Source organism: Lates calcarifer, linkage group LG1, assembly GCF_001640805.2.
Source record: "Lates calcarifer isolate ASB-BC8 linkage group LG1, TLL_Latcal_v3, whole genome shotgun sequence".
Classification (NCBI taxonomy): Eukaryota; Metazoa; Chordata; class Actinopteri; family Centropomidae; genus Lates; species Lates calcarifer.
Window position 1 is genome coordinate 23,749,865 of NC_066833.1, and position 23,894 is coordinate 23,773,758.

At 39.8% G+C, this 23,894-nt stretch overlaps 2 protein-coding genes across 4 annotated transcripts; one reads left to right on the forward strand and one right to left on the reverse strand.

Annotated features, from left to right (window-relative positions):
* Nucleotides 1-147: 147 nt before the first annotated feature.
* Nucleotides 148-3,046, reverse strand: LOC108901286 (uncharacterized). Of its 3 annotated transcripts, none has more exons than XM_051072590.1 (4): nt 2,900-3,046; nt 2,183-2,318; nt 1,559-1,716; nt 148-1,481 (listed from the first exon to the last, which is right to left on the reverse strand). In XM_051072590.1, exons 3-4 carry the CDS (start codon nt 1,622-1,624, stop codon nt 723-725), a joined length of 825 nt encoding a protein of 274 aa, XP_050928547.1. In that variant the 5' UTR covers nt 1,625-1,716; nt 2,183-2,318; nt 2,900-3,046; the 3' UTR covers nt 148-722. The 3 variants fall into 3 exon arrangements, with proteins under 3 accessions (XP_050928547.1, XP_018558258.1, XP_018558257.1); XM_018702742.2 differs by having other exon boundaries at nt 1,974-2,318; XM_018702741.2 differs by having other exon boundaries at nt 1,974-2,318; nt 2,904-3,027.
* actr3 (actin related protein 3) lies at nt 3,046-20,832 on the forward strand. The gene is made up of 12 exons (XM_018702739.2): nt 3,046-3,239; nt 8,139-8,194; nt 8,580-8,704; nt 10,621-10,731; nt 11,600-11,695; nt 11,924-12,031; nt 12,947-13,090; nt 14,765-14,938; nt 15,617-15,709; nt 16,447-16,572; nt 17,488-17,571; nt 19,627-20,832. Exons 1-12 carry the CDS (start codon nt 3,196-3,198, stop codon nt 19,720-19,722), a joined length of 1,257 nt encoding a protein of 418 aa, XP_018558255.1. The 5' UTR covers nt 3,046-3,195; the 3' UTR covers nt 19,723-20,832.
* The last annotated feature ends 3,062 nt before the right edge of the window (nt 20,833-23,894 follow it).

Consider the following 23,894-nt stretch of genomic DNA (forward strand, 5'->3'; position numbering starts at 1 on the left):
ATAGTGGGAACTGACAATATTTTATTCCTCAGTGCTGTTGACTTCATTGCTCAGAAACAAGGCACATTTTAGCAAGTGTTACATACACCTATAAAAGGGGATCTTTCCACACACGCAGAGAGACAATGAACACAGAGGAAAACAAGGTTGAAAATGAGCATTTTCTCTTTAATAAGAGCAAAACATCCTTTAGCCTCATTGCTTTGAGTTGGGGCACACAGTGCCCACTGCCTTGTATTTAAAGCTCAGAATTGTCCAATAATCTGACCACACTTGCAAGATCTCTGGCTGACAGAAATTACTCCCACGTTTAACAGGTAAACGCAGACCAGGTATTAATTAGTGCGAATGGTTTTTGCAAGGCATAGACTCATAGATTCAATCTAGAAATACAAAGTCTGTTAGATATGGTTCTTGGTATTGCAATTTAGTGTCATTAAGTCCTCTGATACCATCCTGGTAATAGCCTATTTCAATATGGTCCATATCTGAATCCATCTACAAAGTGCAACTAAGTGCTACCAAGGAACAAATGTCAGGACATCTGTATGGCAAAAAGGGTAATTATGAATAACACTTGGTAGGCTAGTATCTGATTTCTACTGTTATCTTTTACTGCTACTAACGGATTTAAGTGTTCCAGGTCTTAAGTAGCTTACTAACCTACACCTACTAACTGTTTCACTTGTACTGAGGAAAATCAGTAAACTCTATCTAAAGTTTCAAGCCAGCGGAAGTGCTTCCTCCTCAATCTTGACTACGTGTGGCTCTGTCTCTCTCTTGATCTCAGAAGCCTGAAAAATGACCTGGGAGTTGTTCTCAGTCATCCCCTCTGGTGCTTGGCCTTGCTGGACGGGCTGCAGTAACTGACCCCTGGACACTCTCCTGTTGTGCTTAATCTCCTCCCATCGCTGCATCCTCCTCCCAAGCTCCAACCCTTTATTCTTTCTCTTCAAAAACCTCTTCCTCCACGACAGGTCCGCCTGCGAACATGACTGTTGAGGCCTGGAGCAGCCCTGTGCGTTCTCCCCCCACGTGGACACGGTCAGCACTTGATTGGATCGTCTCTGCGCGTCTTCTTCCACCGCTCTGAACACCAGGTCGGTGATATCTCGGCGAAGTCTCATGAGCACCAGAGGGTCTTTGATCTGCTGCATGTCAGCTAACATAACCTCTGCAAACTGGTTCAGTATGTAGTGTTTGGGCGTGTTCGGTGCAGCTCTTTGCTCTGGCTGATCAGCGGAAGCTTCGTCGTTGTGATGGTGCGGACAGCTCAACGAGACAACTTCTGTCACTTGAGGCTGTGGGTTTGGACAGTGCAGAAGGGCAGGGTTTGGTGTGGTGGTAACAGCCTGGTGTTCATCATTCAGGTCATGCCCAGCCGCATCAGAATCCAGCGGGCTGCCAAACGAGCTTCCCATCTCCTGGTCGAAACTACCTTCAGTCTCCGGCTCCTCGTCGTCCTCTTCAAACTTTTCCTCCTGCATAAACATATAATACACAGTTAAGATCTGCAAGGAAGCATCTGCAGCCTTCTCTTGCATTCGTTTCCACTCACCAGATATGAATCACCTCGCCTGCGAACAATGTAAGGCCTCAAGAAATCAAGTTTCTCCCTAAGCATCTTTTGCTGGGCAGTGCTGACCCTCTCTGGATGCCACAGTACCCTCCCATACTGAGTGCGAAGTGATCTTGATCTTCTCTCAACATCAGATACTGCAAGGAAATGGTCACAGTAAACAAAATATGGCTGAACAGCAGCACTATAGTAGTTAAGAATTAGTGAGGATAAACCTACTTCTACATGATTTAACATATGGCAGCCCATTCCCATTTCACATATTTAAAAAACCTAATAATAAACTGGGTTCATACCCTCCCTGTGCTTGCATGTTGGTCGCAGACTTGATGGAGCACACACTGGGTGGACATGCAGCATCAAGACACTACTTTTCTCAACATTACATTCTTACCGGGCTTTCCAATGGACAGTGCGAACTCGGTCCACAGCTTTGTCTTCAAATCCTTGTCGTAGTAAGAATCGACCGAGGAATTAAAGAGGCATTCATGTCTGCGCCAGAAATCTATGAGCATGTTGTCCATTGTAGGACCCCAGTGCGGACCCCGTATCTGACCTCGAAAGTGTGTCATACGGTCTGTGGAGTAAACTCCCGTTGTTTACCATAATATGATGCACCTACGCCGGTTGGTCCTCTCGCGGATTATGCTGCGCTTCTTCTTTGGCTTTGCTTCAACCCGGATAGGATCAAGATGCAAAGGACGATTACTGCCACCACCTGATCTGGAGTGAGGACTGGCTGTTTCCGAGTTTACAGTGTGATTTGGGAAAAAAAAAAAAAAAAAAATTAATTAGGCTAAATTATATTTTGTGCATAAAAACTGGGATAAACAATATCCGACAGTATTCATCCACATTTAGATAAATATAAATGCGATTTATATACACATTATTTTTTAACCTGAGATTATTATTAATTATTAATCATTATATCTTTTTTGTTATGGTGTCAATGTAGCGAAGTGTTAAGTCATTTTAATATTACAATTGTACAATACAATAGATAATTAATTATTATTGTTAGCCTTAATGTAATATTTCTCAAAGCTGGAATAATAATAACAATTGATTTTGGTAATGTAAATATGTATATAAATATATATGTAAATATATATACAGTAAATATTATAGATCATGACTGTTCTTCTTATTATTATTCAATGTCTTCAAAGTTTACAAAATAAAGAATACGGAATATTTTCCTATGTTACAAAAGGGTGACATCACATTAATAATAAATGAACACATTAGAACACTTTGCTATGAATTAATATACATAGCTTCTGACACATACAATAAAACAAATGATAATGAACTTACATACAGTTATTACAGTACTACATCTTCGTTGAGCTCATGTTTGAGGTCATGTAAACCGATGCCGTCCTCCCTCGGTGATTGACAGCTGCACAGCCCTGCCTGTGGTGCCTGTGTCGCGCTACCCGGCCTCCGCCATCTTGCCTCTCCCTGCCTGCTAGAAGCCGAGTGCGGAAGTGGAAACGGCACTCTGCGGGCTCAGGGTTCCGCCTGTGGACGGTTTGCCAGATCCTCCCGCGGACATAGTCTACTATCCATCAAAATTTAACCGTTTCCAAACAACAGAGTACCGGGGAGAGATGGCTGGACGGTTACCGGCGTGTGTTGTCGACTGCGGCACAGGGTATGTTGTTCAAACCGGACCACCGTGCAAGACGGGGGGCTCGGGTGTCATGGAGAGGCTGAGCACGGTTAGGGACTGTCAGTGTCAGCGGCAGCAGCAGCAGCAGCAGCAGCAACTGGGTGTGTGACTGTGTATATGCAGGCAGCTAGCCTGCGAGCTAATGTGCTAACGAACAGCTAACTGTGACATATTATTACTATGTTCCCTTTGCATTCAGAAATTAACCCAGTCGGGTCATTTGAGTTGCTCTTAAGTGCACAGTCGCCACTCATTTTTCATGTTCGTTATCCTGCTCGTTCGTTAGTTTCATCTTTAGCAAGGTTTCATCACAAGCTAGAGTGTGTTTTCTTCCTGTCGAGAGGAATTCACTGTAAGAACCCAGCTAGTGTTTGCTCTTACGCCACCGAAACCTGACTGAGGAAGGATTCCCCCACATCTGGCTTCATTCATTTGCAGTTACTAAGCATTTATTGGTAATACAGTGTTCCCTTCTATATTAATTTACCAGATTTTCCACACTGACATGTACCACGGAAAGATATCTGTGACTTTAGCCAGTGCAATTCATAAATCTTTTTGCTTATTAGTCTGGATTTGAGCAGGCGCAGTACTACTTCCTATACAGCCTACACTTCCTCATTCACGCTTTTTAGTCCATATATGGTCGTTTCTCGGCATCTGAGCATGTTTTTTTGATTAACTTCTCTAATTTCTCCTCTTTACCAGTCCACCGATTCTTTTTCTATGGAATGTGTCTCATTTGTATTTAAGCAATTATATGTGTAGCTTCGACATCAAACGATGTTTTAAGGGACAGACAATATCTTAGGGCTAGATATCATCTTAGCTCCTCCTGCAACACTGTTTGTATTGATCGGTGTGCATACTCCCTTTCCTGCTTTTGTATCAGGTAGATTTTCACCTCTGATTGGTTTTTCTTTTGAAATGAAGGTTCAAACCATGTGAGACATTTAAAAGATATTCTCCTGTTGTTATGCTGTATCCACATGGACCCACACAGTCATTGTTTTCTACCCTTTCTCAGAAATGTCTATCACTTTGAGAGAGAGAGAGAGAGAAATGTATTTCAACCAATGCGGACATGTAGATCTGCTCAAATAACAGTCTTCAACTAATGATAGCAATGCTCAGTTACTTTTGGGGTCTAAAAATGGTTTGCATTGCTTGCATGTAGAGGCTTGAACTCGTCACTCCTCACATTGCATACCTCCCCACTCATCCACCCCCCCCCTCCCTTCAGGCTGTTAACCAGTCTGCTGCTTCTGATCTGCACTGGGACAGCAAAAGAAAGTGCAGCTCAGAATTGGGTTAGCCTGTGCTGGTATGTCCTCATCAAGCAGATGGCTAATACTTTTCTGGCCAAGCCTTAAAGTCATAACACATATGTTCCAGTAGCAGTGTCAAACAAGACTTGCTTTTTTTATCTGCACAAATAGCGCTTAGTCATGAAGTCACAGTTTAGATGTAGTTGGAGATTCAGTTTACAGTTATGTCTTTTTGAGTGAAAACTTTGACATGTTATGGTTTTACAACTTAGCCAGAGAGTACCAGCTATCGGCAGATGTTTCAGTGTGTTGAGAGAGTTCAGCAGCTGTCTCTGAGTCATGCTCATTATGTCCAAACAGTGACGACTCCACTTCCTTTTACACATCAACCTTCTAAGTGGCCTGGCTACTATGATTAGAATAGACTACTTCATCATGCAATGAAATAACCACAGTCATATCTAGATCAGGATGTAGTTTAGGTTAGGTTGTTGTCTTTTGTGCAAAACTGGCATTGCATTGTCAAATCAAGGCTTCCTGAGCAGAAAAGAAGTCTCAGGTGTTCCAACTCAGTGCATTCGAAGGGCTTAGGTGGAGTCATTCTCCGTCTGTCTAAAGCAAACAGATGAGATTTCATAACACAAGTCTGCAATCATCAATGAGCCTCAGTCAAAAGCAGACCTACATTAAACAGTAGTTGGAAGGTTTTCTGCAAGCATTTGCCAAATTCTTAGTTGAGATGAAAAATAACGATGTGTAAGATTCCAAAAAACGATACTGACATATAATAATTTGCCAAAAAATGGTGTATAGTACTAGTGCATATAGTGCTCAGCTCCAGCTGTCCTGTGTAATGATGTCCACTGTCAGCCATTTGTTGTATTTAAAGCTTGTTGAGGCAGGTTGAAGTAGACAAGCTAGGACTGTTCTGTGGTATGAAGGTGTTGTACTGCTGCTACTTTGTGTTGCTGTCAGCCCATAATGTTATTATTATCATGAGATAACTGCTATTATCTTTGATCCAAACCATGTTTTTGGTTTTTTGGGGGGGGGGGATTTTAGTGGCAAAAATGGCCATTGGACCCTCCATTCATAACTATAAGGACTGTTACTATAATATTGAGTAAAACACACTGATATGTTTTTATGTAGCACTAGTGCAGCAGTAATCCGTTTAAGTCATTCATTAATCCATTTCGAGTTGTATTTCTTCAAAGTTCACTCTCCTTTCAGCTCTTTTTTGGCTTCCACCACCTGAGAAACTGTCTAACGCTGTCTGTCTGCCATTTGGTATCAGGCACGCAAAGCATAGTGGGTGTATCAGAGCATTTTCACTGAGAACAGCTCAGTGAAACATAAAATCAAAACACTGATGCTAAATGAAAGATGCTAAAGATGCTAATACTCTCCGTTGAGCTGAAAAAACTGCAGAGTCAGGTGATACCTCTCTGTGGGTTTGTCACTATGAGTGACCTCTCACACATTAAACTTAGTCATTTAATTCAGTGTTGATATAAAAATCTTGAGCAGTGCAGCTTTAAAGTAAAACTCTCACAGAGATACAGTATGTTGATCATGTAAACTCTTTCGTATTGCCACTATTTATTCTTTATCTGGCAGTCTCATCTGAGGTGACTTGTATGTTCACGCTCACCTTACAGTTACCTTCAGCCCAAACCTAAAAAGCTGGTGTAGTGTTGTCAAAGTGTTATAAAAAATGTCAACAAAAGTCAATATCAATAATCAACTCTCCCTATTTCTGCTAGAAAAAGAATTCAGTAAAAATGGACAAATTGAAATAAATCCTGCTATTGCTGTTAGTATTACTGCAAATAGTGGACCTGCCACTTTTCTGCTGTATTTGAACCATGATTTGAGCATGATCTACTCTATTGTGTGTTCCCAGAGTGTTCTTTCTCCTGGCTGTGCCTTTAAAAAAATCAACACTGGCAGCTCTGTTGGTTTTTTGGTGTGCTTTACAGATAGGTGAAGTTGTCAGATTAGATTATACAACTTCATTCATGCACCACACACTCTTTTCAACTCCTGCCAAACCACAAGGTCACTCAGTTGAAGCTGAAAAGGTAAATGGTGGTAGGTTGTGTTGCCGCCATTGCTTGTCAATTACTGTCACTTTATGTTAGAGGAGGTGACTTTACACAACCCTTGAAAGCTAGACACAAATTTCGGCTGTGAGTATCTACACAGATGAGAAGCTGACTTTGCTTTTTGTCTTGAAGTTACACCCACAGTCGTACACGTAGAGCATACATGTGCTTTTAGATCCCTTGTGTAAAAGGGCAGTATTTTTTATTTTTCTTAGTAAAACAGGCAGGGCGTATGCTCAGCTGTGATTCAAGAAACCATCAAATGTGATATTTGCCATTACTGTGTGGCTCATAAAATGAGCCACCAGGTGATAAGAAGTTGTTGCTTGTTATGCACTGAAGTGGTAGCAGCCCACAATTATAGCGTGCTGTTTCTTAATCCTGTATTTCCTTTCTGTATTTATTTTACACAGACATCTGCTTGCTCATATAAGAATGTATGACTTCCTGTGCATCATAGTATGGTATCCAGGAAAAAGAAACTTTTGATTGGTGTTCAGGACAGGAAACGTCAGAAATGAGTTATATGATGAATCTGTAGACCTATGCAGATAAAGAAATGAAAGACACAGTTATGTAGGACAGTTGCTCTGATTTTGAAATTGTAATGAAGTGATTCTAAGACCCAGTTCATTTCTTTTTATGACTGCTGATGTGGCCCCTTCAGGCTTTCTCTCTTTTTTTTTAATAAAGTTGAATTCAAAAAGAGCCACTATTATGACCAGGATGTGGTCTGTTATGCCCACAGTGCTTTGGCAGTTGTCAGCAGTGTCCTCTATCAGTCCCTTGGGCCCTGTGTGCAGGAAATATGGGAGTTCTGTCTGGGCCTACCCCAGTCAGGGCTACATCTGGCCAGCATGTGCCCCACAAAACACCATTCTTACAGAGCAGGAGAAGGCTGTAAACTCTCAGGTCTTTGATGCTAAGGCTTAAGGTGTGCTCCCAGTTTATGCATGGAAGTGAATGTTTTTTTTTTTCATTCATACAGTCTCCCTCTTAGGTTAAGGTGTTGTTCACTTTTTATCTAGAGAAGTAGGAAATACAGGGTTTAGCAGCCATTGTCGAGGTCACAGCTAGTTTATATTAAGGCTGGCCAGTTTATACAGAAGTGATCTTTTTCCCCCAGACAAATATGAATAGTCTTCAGTTCCCAGTGTGACATGAATGGCTCTTTTAATCGGCCTCCTATTAGCAAACTCCAGAGCTGCCGCTGCTTTTGGCACCCAACCAGCCCCCCACCCACACACACACACACACACACACACACACACACACACACACACACACACACACACACACATATACACACACACACACACACTCCCCAGCCAAAGGACAGTGATGGCATTTATCAAAACAATAGAAGATAGCAGCCAAAAATAATCTTTACAGAAGTAAACTTTTGCACATATAAATATAGTGCCAGCAGTGTAACTGATGCTTGTTTTTTTCCAGATCACGCAGCCTGATTCTCCATAGTGAAATGTGAACCTTTTCTCTTGCAGTTACACCAAATTGGGGTATGCAGGGAACACAGAGCCACAGTTCATCGTTCCATCATGTGAGTATTTCGCTGTGCATCGAATTCCTCGAACACCAGCCATGCAGACTAGTGACGCTAACAATGACCATAATGCATCACTGATTTCGAGGAAATGGTTCACTTTATTTGTGCTGATTTAAAAAAAAAAAAAAAAAAAAAAAAAAAGAATCTGTTCCAACAATGACAGTATCCATAGTGGTCTAAGTTTGACTTCTTGCTATCACCCAAGATTGTCCCTGTAACACTTTTTTCACCAGTTTAACTCTATGTAAAGCAGTTAATTGTAAAATGATTTTAAACTTTTTCAGATCAACTTAAGTACCTAAAATGCACATTGCGCAACTTTGTAAGAGTGTTCATCCACTCTGTTGCTCTCTCTAATGAACTCTCTTTTCTCTGTCAGGTATCGCCATCAAAGAGTCTGCCAAGGTCGGAGACCAGGCCCAGCGAAGAATGATGAAGGGGGTGGATGACTTGGATTTCTACATTGGAGATGAGGCAGTAGACAAGCCCACATATTCCACTAAGGTACATGACCCTGATGGCTTTACTCACCCATTCGTAAACAAGAAGTAGACTAAAGGAGAGACTCTCCCCCTGCAGGGGTGGGTGACTGTTCACAGGGGCAAACACAGTCTGGGAATCCACTCTGTAGAATAATCTGCTTTATAATAGTTTTTCACTAGACATGTAATTTGATATTATATGGGCTATACTCTATATCTCCAGTATAGCCTGTTGTTGATTTTATCAGATGCTGTTATTTCTGGCTATCAGTGACTCCCTGGATGTTAATAAAAAAAAGGTGTAATGAGTGTAAAATGCAGAAGCACGCACATAGTTCTTCTTTGGCACAGGCATAGACATCTCACAATGAACTTGTCATAGCAGGAAAAGCACAGGTGTTAATAATATCATTAGCCGTGGCTTTGCTCCATATTGATGTCCCAGTAAGCCAGTTATCCAGCAGACACAATACTAGAGCTGTGCTCCAAATCCACCTACTAATTCTAAGCAGGTTTTTAGAATGTAGTGTGTTCCCACAAGCAATGGGACAACATAAAGTGTGCTCAAAACAGTCTGAATGCATATCAGAAGAACTTGATTGTGAGTGTGATGTTGAAGGACACTATTCTCCTACAATCCAATTCCAAAAGTATAAGAAAACACCTCAGAAAATAAGGAATGACTATTAAATCTCATAAAAAACATGTCGTTGTGCCATTGATTAACATTAATTGGCAGTTGCATTTTAAAGTTGCAGTTTGATTGATGTCTAATGACAAACTTATTGTATAATTTCACATTAGCATACAGATATTGATATCTTGTGCTGTACAAGTTCAACAGCAAAAACAACTTTCTAAAACATGAGTGCTGTAGTATATGGCACATACTACATATGGGCTCAAATTAGGGTCTGAAAAATGTCGAGCTTGTAAAATAATGTTCACAGGCAATTCCAAAGTGTGTAGTTGAAATCATCCTTTGTAAACCTACAAAATAAATCTAGCGTGAGAAATTCCAGTGTCGGTGTAGAGAAGAGTTGTATTTGTAAAAAAAGGGAATTTGTGCACGCCAACAACAGAGCAGCCATGGCTACAGTCTGGAAGACCCCATTCGCTGTCCCACATAGCACTACATAGCCAATTACAGTTTCCTCTGGAGGGGTCTGTAAACAGTGAACCTAGAATTTATGAGATGAAAGTAAGAACAGGAAACTCTAAAGAGCAGAGATTCAAGTACTGGAAGCTGTGATAATAAAATAATAGCATTATTAATAGAAATAGTAATAACATGATTATTAGAAAATATCACTGCTTCTCTCTCACTGCCTGCACATCCACAAACTATCTGACCATAAGTAAACATCATAAACTAAGAGACTGTGTATATAAGATCTGTGAACAAACGATATCAGTGATTAGGTTACACAGAGACACTGTGAAAGCCCAAACTTGTGCCATTCTTGAAGAAACATTGAACCCTGTCTACTGAACTACACTGAACTACTTCTATCCCCAAGTATTATTGATGATATCAGTCAGCTGCACCTGCTGACTCTGGCATAACATCTGCATGATATCATTACACAACTGACATACTGTGCATTTTGGAAATTGTTGTGGCAGCACAGTACTTACCTGCAGAAACTGTCTTACATTGTCTGATCCTGATCCATGATCAGACAATGTAAGACTATGTAAGACTCATTATGAGAGTCCTCTCTGTTGAACTACACGTTTTCTTCAATGGTTTGGGGGTAAACTTGGCAGTGACCAAAAGAAAACAGGTTGCTGAAAAATGTAATCCAAAAAGCAGTTTGAGAGCTAAATATATTAGAGGAAGTGTCCCAGCAGTTTCGGTTGACTATTTCTGCATCTTTTATTTTGGTCCTGTTGTCTCATACGTTATTCTAATTACCTGAACCCTTGTGTCAACAGTGGCCAATCCGTCATGGGATTGTGGAGGACTGGGACCTAATGGAACGCTTCATGGAGCAGATCATCTTCAAGTACCTGAGGGCTGAGCCTGAGGACCACTACTTCCTCCTGGTAAGATTCTTGAAAAATGTGGCCAGTCTAGTGCTAACAAGGAGAGAGTTCAGCTGCAAATTGTATTCTTAAAAATGCCCTCTTCTTTTAAATATTTGGCCTATTTTGTTTTGTATTTGTGTTTTTTTTTTTAATGTTATTTTGACAGTTTAACTGAGGCTACACTTTGTGATACAACATGATAGGAATAAAGTCTTACTTTAATTTTTTTTTTAAATGATTGATATGGACAAAAGTCTTTGGAATCAGTGCAGTATTGAGAAAACAGGAACAGCCATTTAATTGCTACTAGACTCCACTGACAAAAACAGTGAGCAGAACATGGGAGTTGCTGTAATACCGCCGCGTATGGGTTGGTTTGCGTCATTGTGTGGTACTTTTACTTATGTTAAATATATGAATACTTCTTCTATCATTGAAAGTCACACAATAACAAACAAACTAAACAACTGAGGCAGTGGTGTAACATAATCTCATGTCCTCCTTGGTAAAATTACTGTTTTTGTCAATGGTAGTGATGTACAGCAATTTTTTTGCTGCAGCTGTTCGCCATGGCTGCTTACACTTTTCTTGGTCAGTACTGCAATGATTGCAAAGACTGTTGTCCCTATGAATCATATACACCCCAAAAACATGGGAAAATAAATCCCTGTTCATAAATACCAGAATTACCCTTCAATGTTACACCAGTAGGCCAGTTAACAGCCAGGCATTCCCATATGTATAGATTATACATATTACAGTATAATTCTAATGATAAATAAAAAATGTCCCTGCATTTGAACTCTACTTTTAAGCTGAATTTGTTACAGACTGACTGTACTGTGTGTGTGTGTGTGTCTGTGTGCTTTTTATTCTTTCTTTGCAGACAGAGCCTCCTCTCAACACACCAGAAAACCGAGAGTACACAGCTGAGATCATGTTTGAGTCCTTCAATGTACCAGGGCTGTACATTGCTGTGCAGGTGAGATATACTGGAAATACACATGACCTCTTTACATAGTTCTTTCACCTGATTTAGAATGTTGCTATCCTAATATGTCCTCAAAGTCTTCATCTTATCACCTTTTGGTCTTGAGTGCTGTGTCCTAATGTGGCCAGCTAATAATAACTTTTGCCTGTTTACATGTAAACATACAGTTAGAATATTACCAGTGCGTCATTCTCCTATGTATTTGTATGTGTGTGCCAGGCTGTGCTCGCTCTGGCAGCTTCTTGGACATCCAGACAGGTGGGAGAGAGGACGCTGACAGGCACAGTCATCGACAGCGGAGACGGTGTCACCCACGTCATCCCTGTGGTGAGTTTAAAGATTGCAGTTTGCAGCCTCCTCCATTACCCACTGTCTCTGACACATACAAACAGTTTCAAGTTTGTGAAGAGTCAACATTTACTTGTAAATATTTAACATTTTCCATTTGACATGCTTTTATTGAGTTTACTGAATTCATTGTGTTGAAGTCATCAACTGCTATCTTTCAACACATTTGTGCCAATATATTTTCACAGCAGTCAGTTATTTATATTCATAAAATTTCACAGTAGCAATGTAGGACTTAGTGTAAACATCCATTTCTTGAGTGGTCTTGTTGTTTTAATTTTGGAGCGAGACGTGTTAATAAATTTTTGCTCCATTCAAAACAGCATTTTAATTGATTACGTGTTCATTATGTTCATTTTTAACCTTTAATAAACACAAATGGCATACATTTAACTAAGATTAGGGGCAGCAGTGTGAAAGAACAGTGGATAAAGAAGTGTTACATTGAGGTTTAATACTCTATGTGGCCAAGAATGAACAGAAAAAAAGAAAATAAAAAGAATATTTCCACCTGTCTACTTGCTTAGTAACCGGATAGTGTTGATGTTTAAAACCAGGCCACAGTGTTTCAGAGGTTGGAAGGAATTACTCAGTGTTAGGAAATATGCTTGCAGAATACATTTAGAGGCAGTGTGACTGAATCAGCATGTCTGTAGCCACTGCTGAACATGTGCAAAAAACAAGCCAAACACAATACCACTGGGATGTGGAGAAGGATTCGAACTAAAACACAGATCAAATGGAAAAATATCAAGCTGTAACATCTGTAGACTCAGTGTCTCTGTCTATTTTCACCACTCTTGTACTCCTCTGTTGTGCTGCACATTATATAACATCAGCTCTCTTTCTTTTTCTCTCTCTCTGTCTCTTTATTTGTCCCTCTTTGTCTCTCAGGCTGAAGGTTATGTTATTGGCAGCTGTATAAAGCACATTCCCATCGCAGGACGAGACATCACCTACTTCACCCAGCAGCTGCTGAGGGAGAGGGAGGTGGGCATCCCACCAGAGCAGTCGCTTGAGACAGCCAAGGCAGTAAAGGTGGGTCCTCAGCTGCAATTCCCATCATCCACTTTGTCTGCTAAAGAGGCAGTTATTACCCCACTAGTGCTGACTGGAGTCACATTTAGGGTTGAGTATATAGGTATATTTATCTAAACAAAAGGTTAAATCACAAAATACCATACTGATTACAGTGTCACTGTCCAGTAAAGACCATATATCTCCAGATATAAGGGAAGTATTAAATCCTCCTGAAAGAATCCTCCTGCTTCTTATGTTACATTAACCATTGGATTATTTAAGAAATGCATTGTTAGAAGTAAAAAAAAAATTGAAAAAGTATAGAATGAAAAAGTTTGGAGATGCATCATTTTAACATGACAGCAATGATAAGTTAATTTAGGAATTTATAATATACATAATCTGTAATAATGTCAGTATATTTTATTGACATTAGATTTCCACGTTCTTTAAGTCACGACATGAATATTATAGAAATATTAAACAAGACCTGAAATTATATGAAATTTTATATATATATATATATATATATATAACAAAATGAATAACACATTTCATGTCTTGACTATTTTTATTTGAACGAAATTGGAATTGGATAAGCTCCTGAAAAAATACTACTTGAATGGCGAAGGAGACACATTTCATTCATTGGTGCAAGAATGCATCAGCCAGAAAAGATGCATGGGGCTGTTTCTTTTCTTCAAACTCCAGCTCCATTTACCATAAAGGCAGTGATAGGGTCCTCATTTTAAAAATTGAGATAGGAAACTGGAATTTCTTTATTTTATCTTCATGAAGACACCAGGTGGCGCTTTTGGTCTGCCTGTTACATGTAGCTGAAACCACTGCTATTGCGTTTTGCTTTGTTGGTTCGTTTCTCATAATCGACATTGTTCCCCAAACTCTGCTCAAGCTGTAGATTATTTTTTTTCCCCATTACAATCCGCATGTGATTAAAGAAGATGAATGATAGAAATGCTTTGTGTCTTCAAACCTTCATCACCAAAAGTATTTTAGATTTCTTTATTTAGTTTCCAACTTCCCAGGTCACAAATAGATTTGATTTAATGTTGTTTTCCTTCCCTTATTTTTGCTTCTTTTGTCAGTCACCACATTTTATTGATTCACGTCAATTCTCCACAATTGCCCCATGTTTATTAAATAGCTTGTTATCCAAGACTTTGTTCTCGATGTCAAGGACCATTCCTCATTACCCTGAGGCACACAAACAAGAAATAATGTGAATTCAAATAATTAGCATTAGCGGCGAGGGGAATGTGCGTCGAGCATATTGCCAATCATGTCTAGAAATGTTGATTCCACTGGGGCCTGGCTGGCAGTGACAACCACATTTCCTACAATTGAAACTAATGACATACATGAATACACTGGACTGCATGTTCTGCTTCCACATAGTCACTGTTACAGAAGCAAAATCAATTACAGTTTAAACAGTACTGCTCTCATTATTACTCCTTCAATATAACCCGTTGATAGCAAATATGCAATATATATAGCTTGCTTTGGCTTGTTAATTCGCATTGACTGATGATATACATGGTGAAGAAAATGACTCATTAGAACACTGACTGTGTGTTAGAGGAGCTTTTACAATCTATACTTAGAGGGAATTTTTAGCACCACTGTAAGGATTGTTGAAGCTGACAACTTTACTTGTGCTCTCCCCATCAGGAGCGGTTCAGCTACGTGTGCCCAGATCTAGTCAAAGAATTCAACAAGTACGACACAGACGGCTCCAAGTGGATCAAGCAGTACACCGGCATCAACGCCATCAGCAAGAAGGAGTTTACCATCGACGTTGGCTACGAACGCTTCCTGGGACCAGAGATCTTCTTCCACCCTGAGGTTGGTCAGCGCTGTGTGAATCAAAGCAGGGAACACATTTTTTTTTTTTTTTTAAGTATTTTTTTGGGCATTTTTTGCCTTATGACAGGACAGTGAGAGAGAGACAGGAAACAGGGAGAGAGTGGGGGGATGACATGCAGTAAAGGTCCAGCTGGATCAGGAGTCGAACCAGGGCCCGCCTGCTCAGACCACTAGGGCCCACATGGTACACACCCTAACCATTCGGCTATGAGGGGTGCCCAAGGGAACACAATTTTAAGATTGCTGAAAACTACAAATACTAGACAGCCCATAAATAACCACCAACTTACAACCAAGTACCATCTGGATCAGAGGACCAACAATTACAATCCTTCAGCTTTCATAAAGAATGATTTTACCTGCCGCCCAGACTTGAACAGTCTCTGGTTTGGTCCAATTAGTTGTGATGTCTAAATCAGATATTATATAATAAAATCATTTTGACAGTAATAATATCTCTCCCAACCTTTAGTTAGCAAGGCCTACCTTTTCACTGTTATATTCATTTATTGCTGCTGTTTTACACAAATAGTAGAGAGCAGAGATCTCTAATTACACATTGCTCAGGCACATTTTGGTTTGTGTCAACTACTGTGGTATCTTTGGCACGTACACAGCACAGGATGACACGTCTTCTTTGTTTCCTCACCATCCCAGTTTGCCAACCCTGACTTCACCCAGCCTATCTCTGAGGTCGTGGACGAGGTCATTCAGAACTGCCCTATCGATGTCAGGCGTCCTCTCTATAAGGTAAGATGACATTTATCATTAAGGCTGAAAGACTCCAACAACTGTAAATATTTACCATTTAACAAGACTGTTAAACTCTGGCCAAGTCAGGTCAGGTTCTATCCACTTCTAAACAAATGAGCATGATTACAGACAACAATCATGCTGTATTATTTTCAGTGGATATTTTAGCTTGTATTAGAATTAATTCCAAGCAATAAATAGTTTTGTTTTATGTAATTAGCAGGGAAGAACATTGAATCGTACTAATGGAACTTATCTTCGTAAACAATGCCCAGCTTGTTGTACATTGCTCCTAATTGGGTAGAAACTGAAATGATCAAAAGGAGAGAGTGATAAGTCTCTGTGGTATCAAGTGGTATTTTCTGAGTTCTGCCCATCGCACTTTCACCAAAGTGCAGTGGGTTGTTTTCCCAGACGTCAGTAGCCAGTCGCAGGTTACAGGGGTTATGTACTGCTCATTTCTATATCCTTTATTTAATCATCAAGTCTCGTTGAGATTGAAATCTCTCTCTCAAGAGGGACCTTGCTAACAGAGCAGCATAAACATTGTTAGAACAATAAACACGAACAGTACAAACAAACAAATAAAACTGTCACACACTGGAAACGAGTGAACACGAGTGTGAGAGTGCAGGCCGTATTGATTTTGGTTTTTACACATGTATATACACAGATGAGAGGGAACCACCCCAGGTCTACAAGCTTTTTAATCCACATTGCCTTTTCTTCCACAGAACATTGTTCTGTCAGGAGGCTCCACCATGTTCAGGGACTTTGGGCGCCGTCTGCAGAGAGACTTAAAGAGGACGGTTGATGCCCGACTGAAGATGAGTGAGGAGCTGAGTGGAGGCAAACTCAAGGTGAGAGTACACATTAATTTACAGATCGATACTGCTCGATAAAACACAATTACTTTGTGAGGAGGAGAAAAAAAAAAGTCTCTTAAAGTTTATATGCTTTCCCACTACAAATGCAGTTGGTACAGATGTGCAAATTTGTATAAACCTAATAGGGTCTTGAAATTTTCATATGAGACTGGAGAAGAAGTATAAAGTTAGTGTTTCCTACCTCCTCCTTAGCCAGTCAAATTGTGAAGGCAATACCTGTGATTCATCTTGATGAGATGCTAATTGTCATCCAGCCTGAGGCTGAGCTGACTGGCATTTGTAAATCCACCTCAGGCATGGAAGAACCAGATGGTGAATGTAGCTAATTCAAGTCCAGAAAATAAATAGAAAACATGCTGAATTTTACAAATGTTCTGAACAGGTTTCTTCTCCAAAGTATCCTGGGTATTGATGAAAATTCAATTTCAGGGTGTTTAGACGCGTGTACGGGCCCTTAGTGTGTTTGTACACCATATACATTTAATGCATGTACAGTGGCTTCAGAAAGTATTTGGACTCCTTGGCTTTTATTGTGTTGTAGATTTCATTTTAAATGGCATTTCGTCCATCACTTTTAATTTCAGTTTTATCCATTTCCATTTTTATCTAATATATCTATAACAAAAAGTGAATACTTTCCATTGTATATTAAGACTTAGAGACTTAATTGTGTGTTGTGCTGTTAAGAAAATATGTGTGATGATGACATCTGTGAAACATATAAACACATAAACAATATAATTGTTTTAAAGCCCAAACCATTTAATCTTCACTTAATTTGCACCGTGTCATTCCAATACTACATCCATCCCATTTCTACTGCATACAGTTACCAAGGTGACTGAATGTAACTGATCTCTTATTTTTCTCTCTGTCCTCGCTTCTCAGCCAAAACCAATCGACGTCCAAGTTATCACTCATCATATGCAGAGATATGCAGTGTGGTTTGGTGGATCAATGTTAGCATCAACTGTAAGTATTTCAAACATGCACTTATACTACTTCGCCAACACGTAGCAGTTCAATGTTATGACAGGAAGAAAATATCTGCTTTTAGATTCACCAGCATGATGGCTTCTATCTTCCATGACATTGAAAGGCATGCAGTACTTAAGCTCAATCCTTCCTTGTTGTGTATTTTTTTTTTAGTCTTTCTGAGTGAAAGTGAATGCTGTGGATTGTTGTGACATTTCATTATCCTTTTATCCCCTTGTTGAGTCGGTTGTGTGAACAAGGCCAATAATTTTATCAGCAGGAAATTTGGTCATGAGCAAATGTGTCCGAACCTGTGAAACCTGAGACGCTTTATTAGTTTAAGACCTAATTCTCTATATTTACAGCTATGTAGAAATTCAGTTCAGTATCATCATCATCATCTGAGTGCTTTAAGTTGCAGATCATTGCTTAACAAAAATGTTAAGCATAGGCAGTTAAAGGCCTTCAATTTTAAGAATCTGTAGTAATCATAACATTTTGATGCAATGAACAAACAATATATTCTGGTAAGCCAGCACATACTTTAGGTGCACCCAGGATGTTTCACTGCACTATCTGGTGCTGCAACAATACTATTAAAGCATTACCTTTTTTTTGTCAATGCCGATACACGTTGGTCATTGGTAATTTGTTAACAGTAAAAAAGACGCTAATTCCTGCATTAGAAAATGCAGAATTCAGCTGCTCAGTGACTATGAGGGAAGGATATGTTGTGACTGAGAAGGCCCAATCAGCAAGCAAACCTGAGTGTCTGAGTTGTCATTTCCGAAAGTCTCAATTTCTACCCGTCCAGACTAAAACAGCCCTCCTCAGACTTCAAACTAAAATAGGTCTGGCAGCATTTCCAAAAGTCTCACTTTTAGGGGCTTGAAAACATCAGAGTAGTATTAATGCCAGGTGCAAGCATAGAAATAGCAATGTGTGTTAAAGCCAAAATGCATCAGTGTGGATGTAGCCTGCGTAGACAGGCCTGTATACATGTTTAATCGACAGCAGAGCCATCAGGGGCATCAAAACACAATTTAAACAGACTTTCATCGCACACTGTTGTTTACACACCAAGCCCAGTGTTGTTGGAGAATAAAGACTACACCATTTAACATCTACACTGACCACAGCTAATATTTGCACGTACATTTCTAAACTGTTCCACAGCTAAATAGGTAACTAGCTATGTAGCCTACTGTCTGACATTAGCGGTGCATTACTGAGTTAAATAGAAGTAACACATAACACATCTCTGTGACAGCGAGATAAACAGCAGTGTTATGCTCTGCACCTTTATAAGTCTCTGGTTCACCCGGGGCTTTTCTGTGTGGAATTGGCACGTTCTCCTTGTGTCTGTGTGGGTTCTCTCTGGATATTCCAGCTTCCTCCCACAGTCCACAGACATGCAGGTTAATTGGTGACCCTAAATTGCCCGTAGGTGTAGATGTGAATGTGAATAGACTCTGCATATCAGCCCTGTGATAGGCTGGTGATCTGTCCAGAGTGTACTCCCTCTTACCCAATGTCAGTTGGGATTGGCTCCAGCCCCTTAGGGATACGTGGTACAGATAATTGATGGATGGATGGATAGATGTTTGCAAGTAATCTACCAGGGTGTGCTTGAATGTATTTGGCTGCTGCCGCATGATGTTGAAGAGCCCTTGGATCCACATGTTTTTTTTTTTTTCCTCTTTGCACATTTAAAACTAAATAATTAGATTGCTACATGGCAGACATTATCTGTCTATGTAGACAGGGATACCACCGCAGTTTTAACATGGGGTGCCACCATGAAACTAAACAATACAATAAAAATTTATACATGAGCTCTCCAAAAACATCTGCCACCTGTTAGGTCTGAGAAAAGTTCTTCGGTTCAACAAAAGTGCAGTTTGTTTGAAATGAATAAAATAGGCAGTAAACAACACCACCTGCAGAAAATGAAAATGCAAATATATGCAACTTTTTTTAATGTCGGTGTGTCCTGTGTTTTTTGTTTCTTCTTATATTGGTCTATTCACCTTCATCTGTGTGTTTCCACAGCCTGAGTTCTACCAGGTCTGCCACACCAAAAAGGACTACGAGGAGATCGGGCCGAGCATCTGCCGCCACAACCCCGTGTTTGGAGTCATGTCTTAACTTTGGACCTCCCGAAGTCTAACAGCTGGGGATGAGGGGGGGTGGCGGGGTGGGTGCGGGGTGAGGATTGACGAAGTTAGGTCAGACTCAGGAGGTGGGGGGGGGGGGGGGATGGTGGCGCTTCTGTGCTTTTTGATTATTCGTTCAGCTATGGATGTGTAAGACGCAAAGGAGATCCAGAATATGAAAGGAGAGGGGGAAAAAAAAAAACAAAAAACAAAAAGGAAAGAGACCAGACCAAACACAGAGCGGCTGGAAGATTTATTGTGAATGTTCCTTCTTTTTCTTTCTTTCTTTGTATTTTCTTTTCAAAATGAGGGAAAAATGGTTCGTAAGCCAAAACAAGTTTAAGAACATTTCTGGATCGGTTGAGCAACATGCAGTGAGTGAGGATGATAAAGATGATGACGATGACGATGACGATGACGATGATGATGATGATGATGATGATGATGAATATAAAGATGGTGTTGGTGGAGGCCTAAGATGATGACATTGATAGTAATTTCCTGACACCAGAACATATTATTTATGTTTATAGAACATGAGTCCAGGCAAGATCCCATGACTCTTGAAATCATTGACAAGTTTAGAACATATTATTGTCTGCTTTTATTTTCTGCAAATTATTTCAGCTTCAAATGCACATGTCTGTGTATCACGGTAAGAGCTTGTTTATATTTCATACAAAAGTTTTTATATGTAAAACTTGGGAAATCAGGGGTAAAAAAAAAAAAATGAATTAATCAATTCCAATATGAACAAGAGACTGTTTAAACCCAGGATGCAGCTTTGATACTCAGTATTTTTTGAGTTTGAGTACTATTGTTCCCCACCTGTGTCATCGCTGTCTGCCTTTTAATTCTTCATAAATTCATTTGCATCTGCTTTCACTTCAGACAGTGTCAGGTTTCCACCTCTGTGATGCAGAGAGAGAAAAGAGAGAGGACTTACTAAGGTTATAAAAAAAGAAACTGAATAAGAATGACTGTCAGACCAGTATTGTTAGAATAGAAGTTTTTTATTATTAAATACCAAATTATTCAAAGAATGGGATTTGTGTATTTAATGCCTTGCAACATTCCAATAAAGGCTCAAATTTGTTTCTAAGCGCTGGAGTGTTGGTCTTTTCTTCCCTTGAATTCTGCTCAGTTTGCTGCTGTGTTCCATTACAGATCAAATCTATGGGTTATTTTCTTTATCAACACTTTTGTTTATAAAATGTCAACAACAATGATAAATATCCATTTAACATTACCAAAGTACAAAGTAATGTCTTCAAATATTTTGTTCTATCTGCTGACAGTCCAGAGGAATTTAAGTGTTATGTATTTTTTTTCATGATAAATTGTTCAAAAAGTTAATCTGTTAGATTTCAGTGCAGTGTTAAGATTCCACTGATCAGATTATTTTATTTTATCCCCCTGCGTGATCTAAATGCAATCTCAAAGCCTTCTCCACATCCACCATGATAAAATTCCTGCTTAGAAAATCTAAATCTTTAAATCTCTCTCTCTTAAGTTTTATTTACACATTTTTAATTTATAAATTTGATATCTTTCCCTCTAAACTGCAATATTAACCCTACAACAAAATGACTATTAGCCTCTGAAACGTACTTACACACCCACATATGTGGTCATCTATGCTGTTACATTTTTGTCAGTTGATAATTAAAGGCTTACTATGGCTGTTTTTGCCAGTGTAATTTTGCTTTGGCTGGTAGTTCATAGTTGCTCTATAAAGGCCCATGTATAAAATGGATTTATAGCTGATTTCATGATGAACTCTCCACAAAGGTTAAAGCAGTTTAAAACATTTTCTTGGTTGAGTTGATATTGGTGAGGATAGAGTTGCATGGCATTGCAAAGACTAATCTGATATGCTGCTTAAAGACAGTAATTTAGGTTGACTGAAACCTGAAGAGGCAATAAAAGCTCAAGAGATTATTTTTACAGCATCAGAGAAGGTGCATACATGAGCTTATGAGCTCAGAAATTAATGTGGGTTTAAGGTTTAAGTCATTGAACTAAAGTTGTTTGCATCCTCCACAATTAACTACCATGCTGTTACAAGTTTGTGTTGAGGGTTGTGATCATTTCTGAATAGTTTACATCACTTGAAAACAATAACTTCCAGGAATAAACAAGAAATCATTTTACTGGCTCTACTCAGGTCTCACAGAGTTACCCCTGTTGGCGCTCTGGCCAGATTTCCTCACCTTCCCTCTAAATCCCTGAACTTTCGTTTACTGGGCAGGAGCAGACTCTTGTACTGAAGAGGAGTGGGAGCAGGGCTGAGTACCCCCCAACAGAAGGAGCTGCCACCATCACAGCTGTCTGCATATGAGATAGCAAGGGCGATGATGAAAAGACTTGTTGAAGAGCTCTCGCCGCCAGAGTCCTCTGGGGGATTTTGACCCCAGCTGCCTCTTTGCTGCAGAGCTGGAGCTCACCGAAGCGAGGCTGATTGAAGAAAGAGTGTTTTTCAAGAGCAGCTATCCGCGTGTGATGCCATAATGTCTCAGTAAATGAGTTAGTGATCACTACCATTAATTTCAAGCATTTGTATGATAGTGCAACACTTGGTAACCCACCGATCAGCTTCTGGTCAGTGGATGGTGCAGAGTGAGTTCTGTTCTCAGAGTTGGCCGTCCATTCACAAAACTTCAGTCCTGAATACATTTTAAAGCTGCACTAATCTATAGTTCTATTTTAAATTGTAAATGGACTGCAATGATATAGTGACCACTCAAAGCACTTTACACCCTTTCACACACCAGTGATACGTTGGGGGCAGTTTGCTTAAGTACCAGAGTTTTTTTCTTAGGGAGGTTACCTAAATGGAGAGTGAATATTGGACTTAAAACATCACCTCACACCTCACAAATGCAAATTTTACATTGTTGTCTGCTGAACGGGCAGTCACTCCTATGTTCCCCGGGTCCTATGTTCGCTGTATTTATATAGTGCAAAATGGGAACATGAAAAAGGGTCTTATGTTTTCAAGTCCTACATATGTGCGCTCCCAAGGTCCTATGTTTCCCTGGGTAATATGTTCCCAGGATCCTATGTTCCCCAGCTCTATATAACACATTATGGGAACCAGAAAAAAAGCTCTGCATTTGGTTGTTCCCCATCTGGGAACTCATCTAATGGGGTTTTCTGTTCCCTAGCATTGCCGTGTGTGTTTACAGAATACAGAAATGGGGAACATTGGCCCCTGGGAATATAAACAGGCTTCACTCTCAGCTCTCAGCTGTTTGCAAATATGTTGACCACTGGCTCAACTTTATAAAGCCATTATGTCAAACATGACTGCAGTGTTGTGGAGCAGTTGTGGAGTTGTGGACCCAAGGCAAAAAAACATAAAAGTATATGAAGTACAGTATTTTAGGTTAGGAAAAAAAAAATTGGTTGCAGTGGTTAAACCTGTCACCTCTCAGAGAGATGGTCTGTGCCACTGTGTGGGGGCTTTCTGTGTGGAGTTTATGTATTTCTTCCAGGTTTTGGTTTATCCCCACAGTTCAATGACATGTGGTTAGATTAAGTGGAGGATCTAAATTGCCTGCAGTAAGTGGCCGTCTGTCTACGTGTCTTCTAACCCAGTAAATGCTCGGATAGGCCTCAGCCTCCTGCGACCCTGCAAATAAGCAGGTATAGTTAGATGTGTGTGATTTTCACATTTAACAAACATTAAACATTTAAGGTTTTTTGGACTGCTTAGAAAACTTTGTAACCAATAATATTTTAAGAAACCCTCACTTTGTGAGTTTCTTTTAATTCATTCATGATGAAAGGCATCTCTGTTTTGCAATGTGCTGTTTGTCTGGGAATTCCTCTAAAGTCAGATGAGAAAATGGAAGTTGCTTCTGACTGTGTTCAGCAGAAAATAGCTAAAGCCTGCATGAAAAGTCACGTTCTATCACTACTGACCTTTTTATATTGGTAAGCTGTTTTAACTAGTAGCATAAGTAGCAGGTGTTACTTTTATTCTTAATTATGATTGGATTTAGCCACTGCCCTATGTGTTTTTTCATTTACAATTAATGTACAGTGTATTTGTGATGGATTACAGTTATATGCTGATTTCAAAACTGAGAGACAGTTTGTGGTTTTACTGTAGTATTTGTATCAGTGAGTGGGCCAAGTCATGATGGAAATAAAGAATCT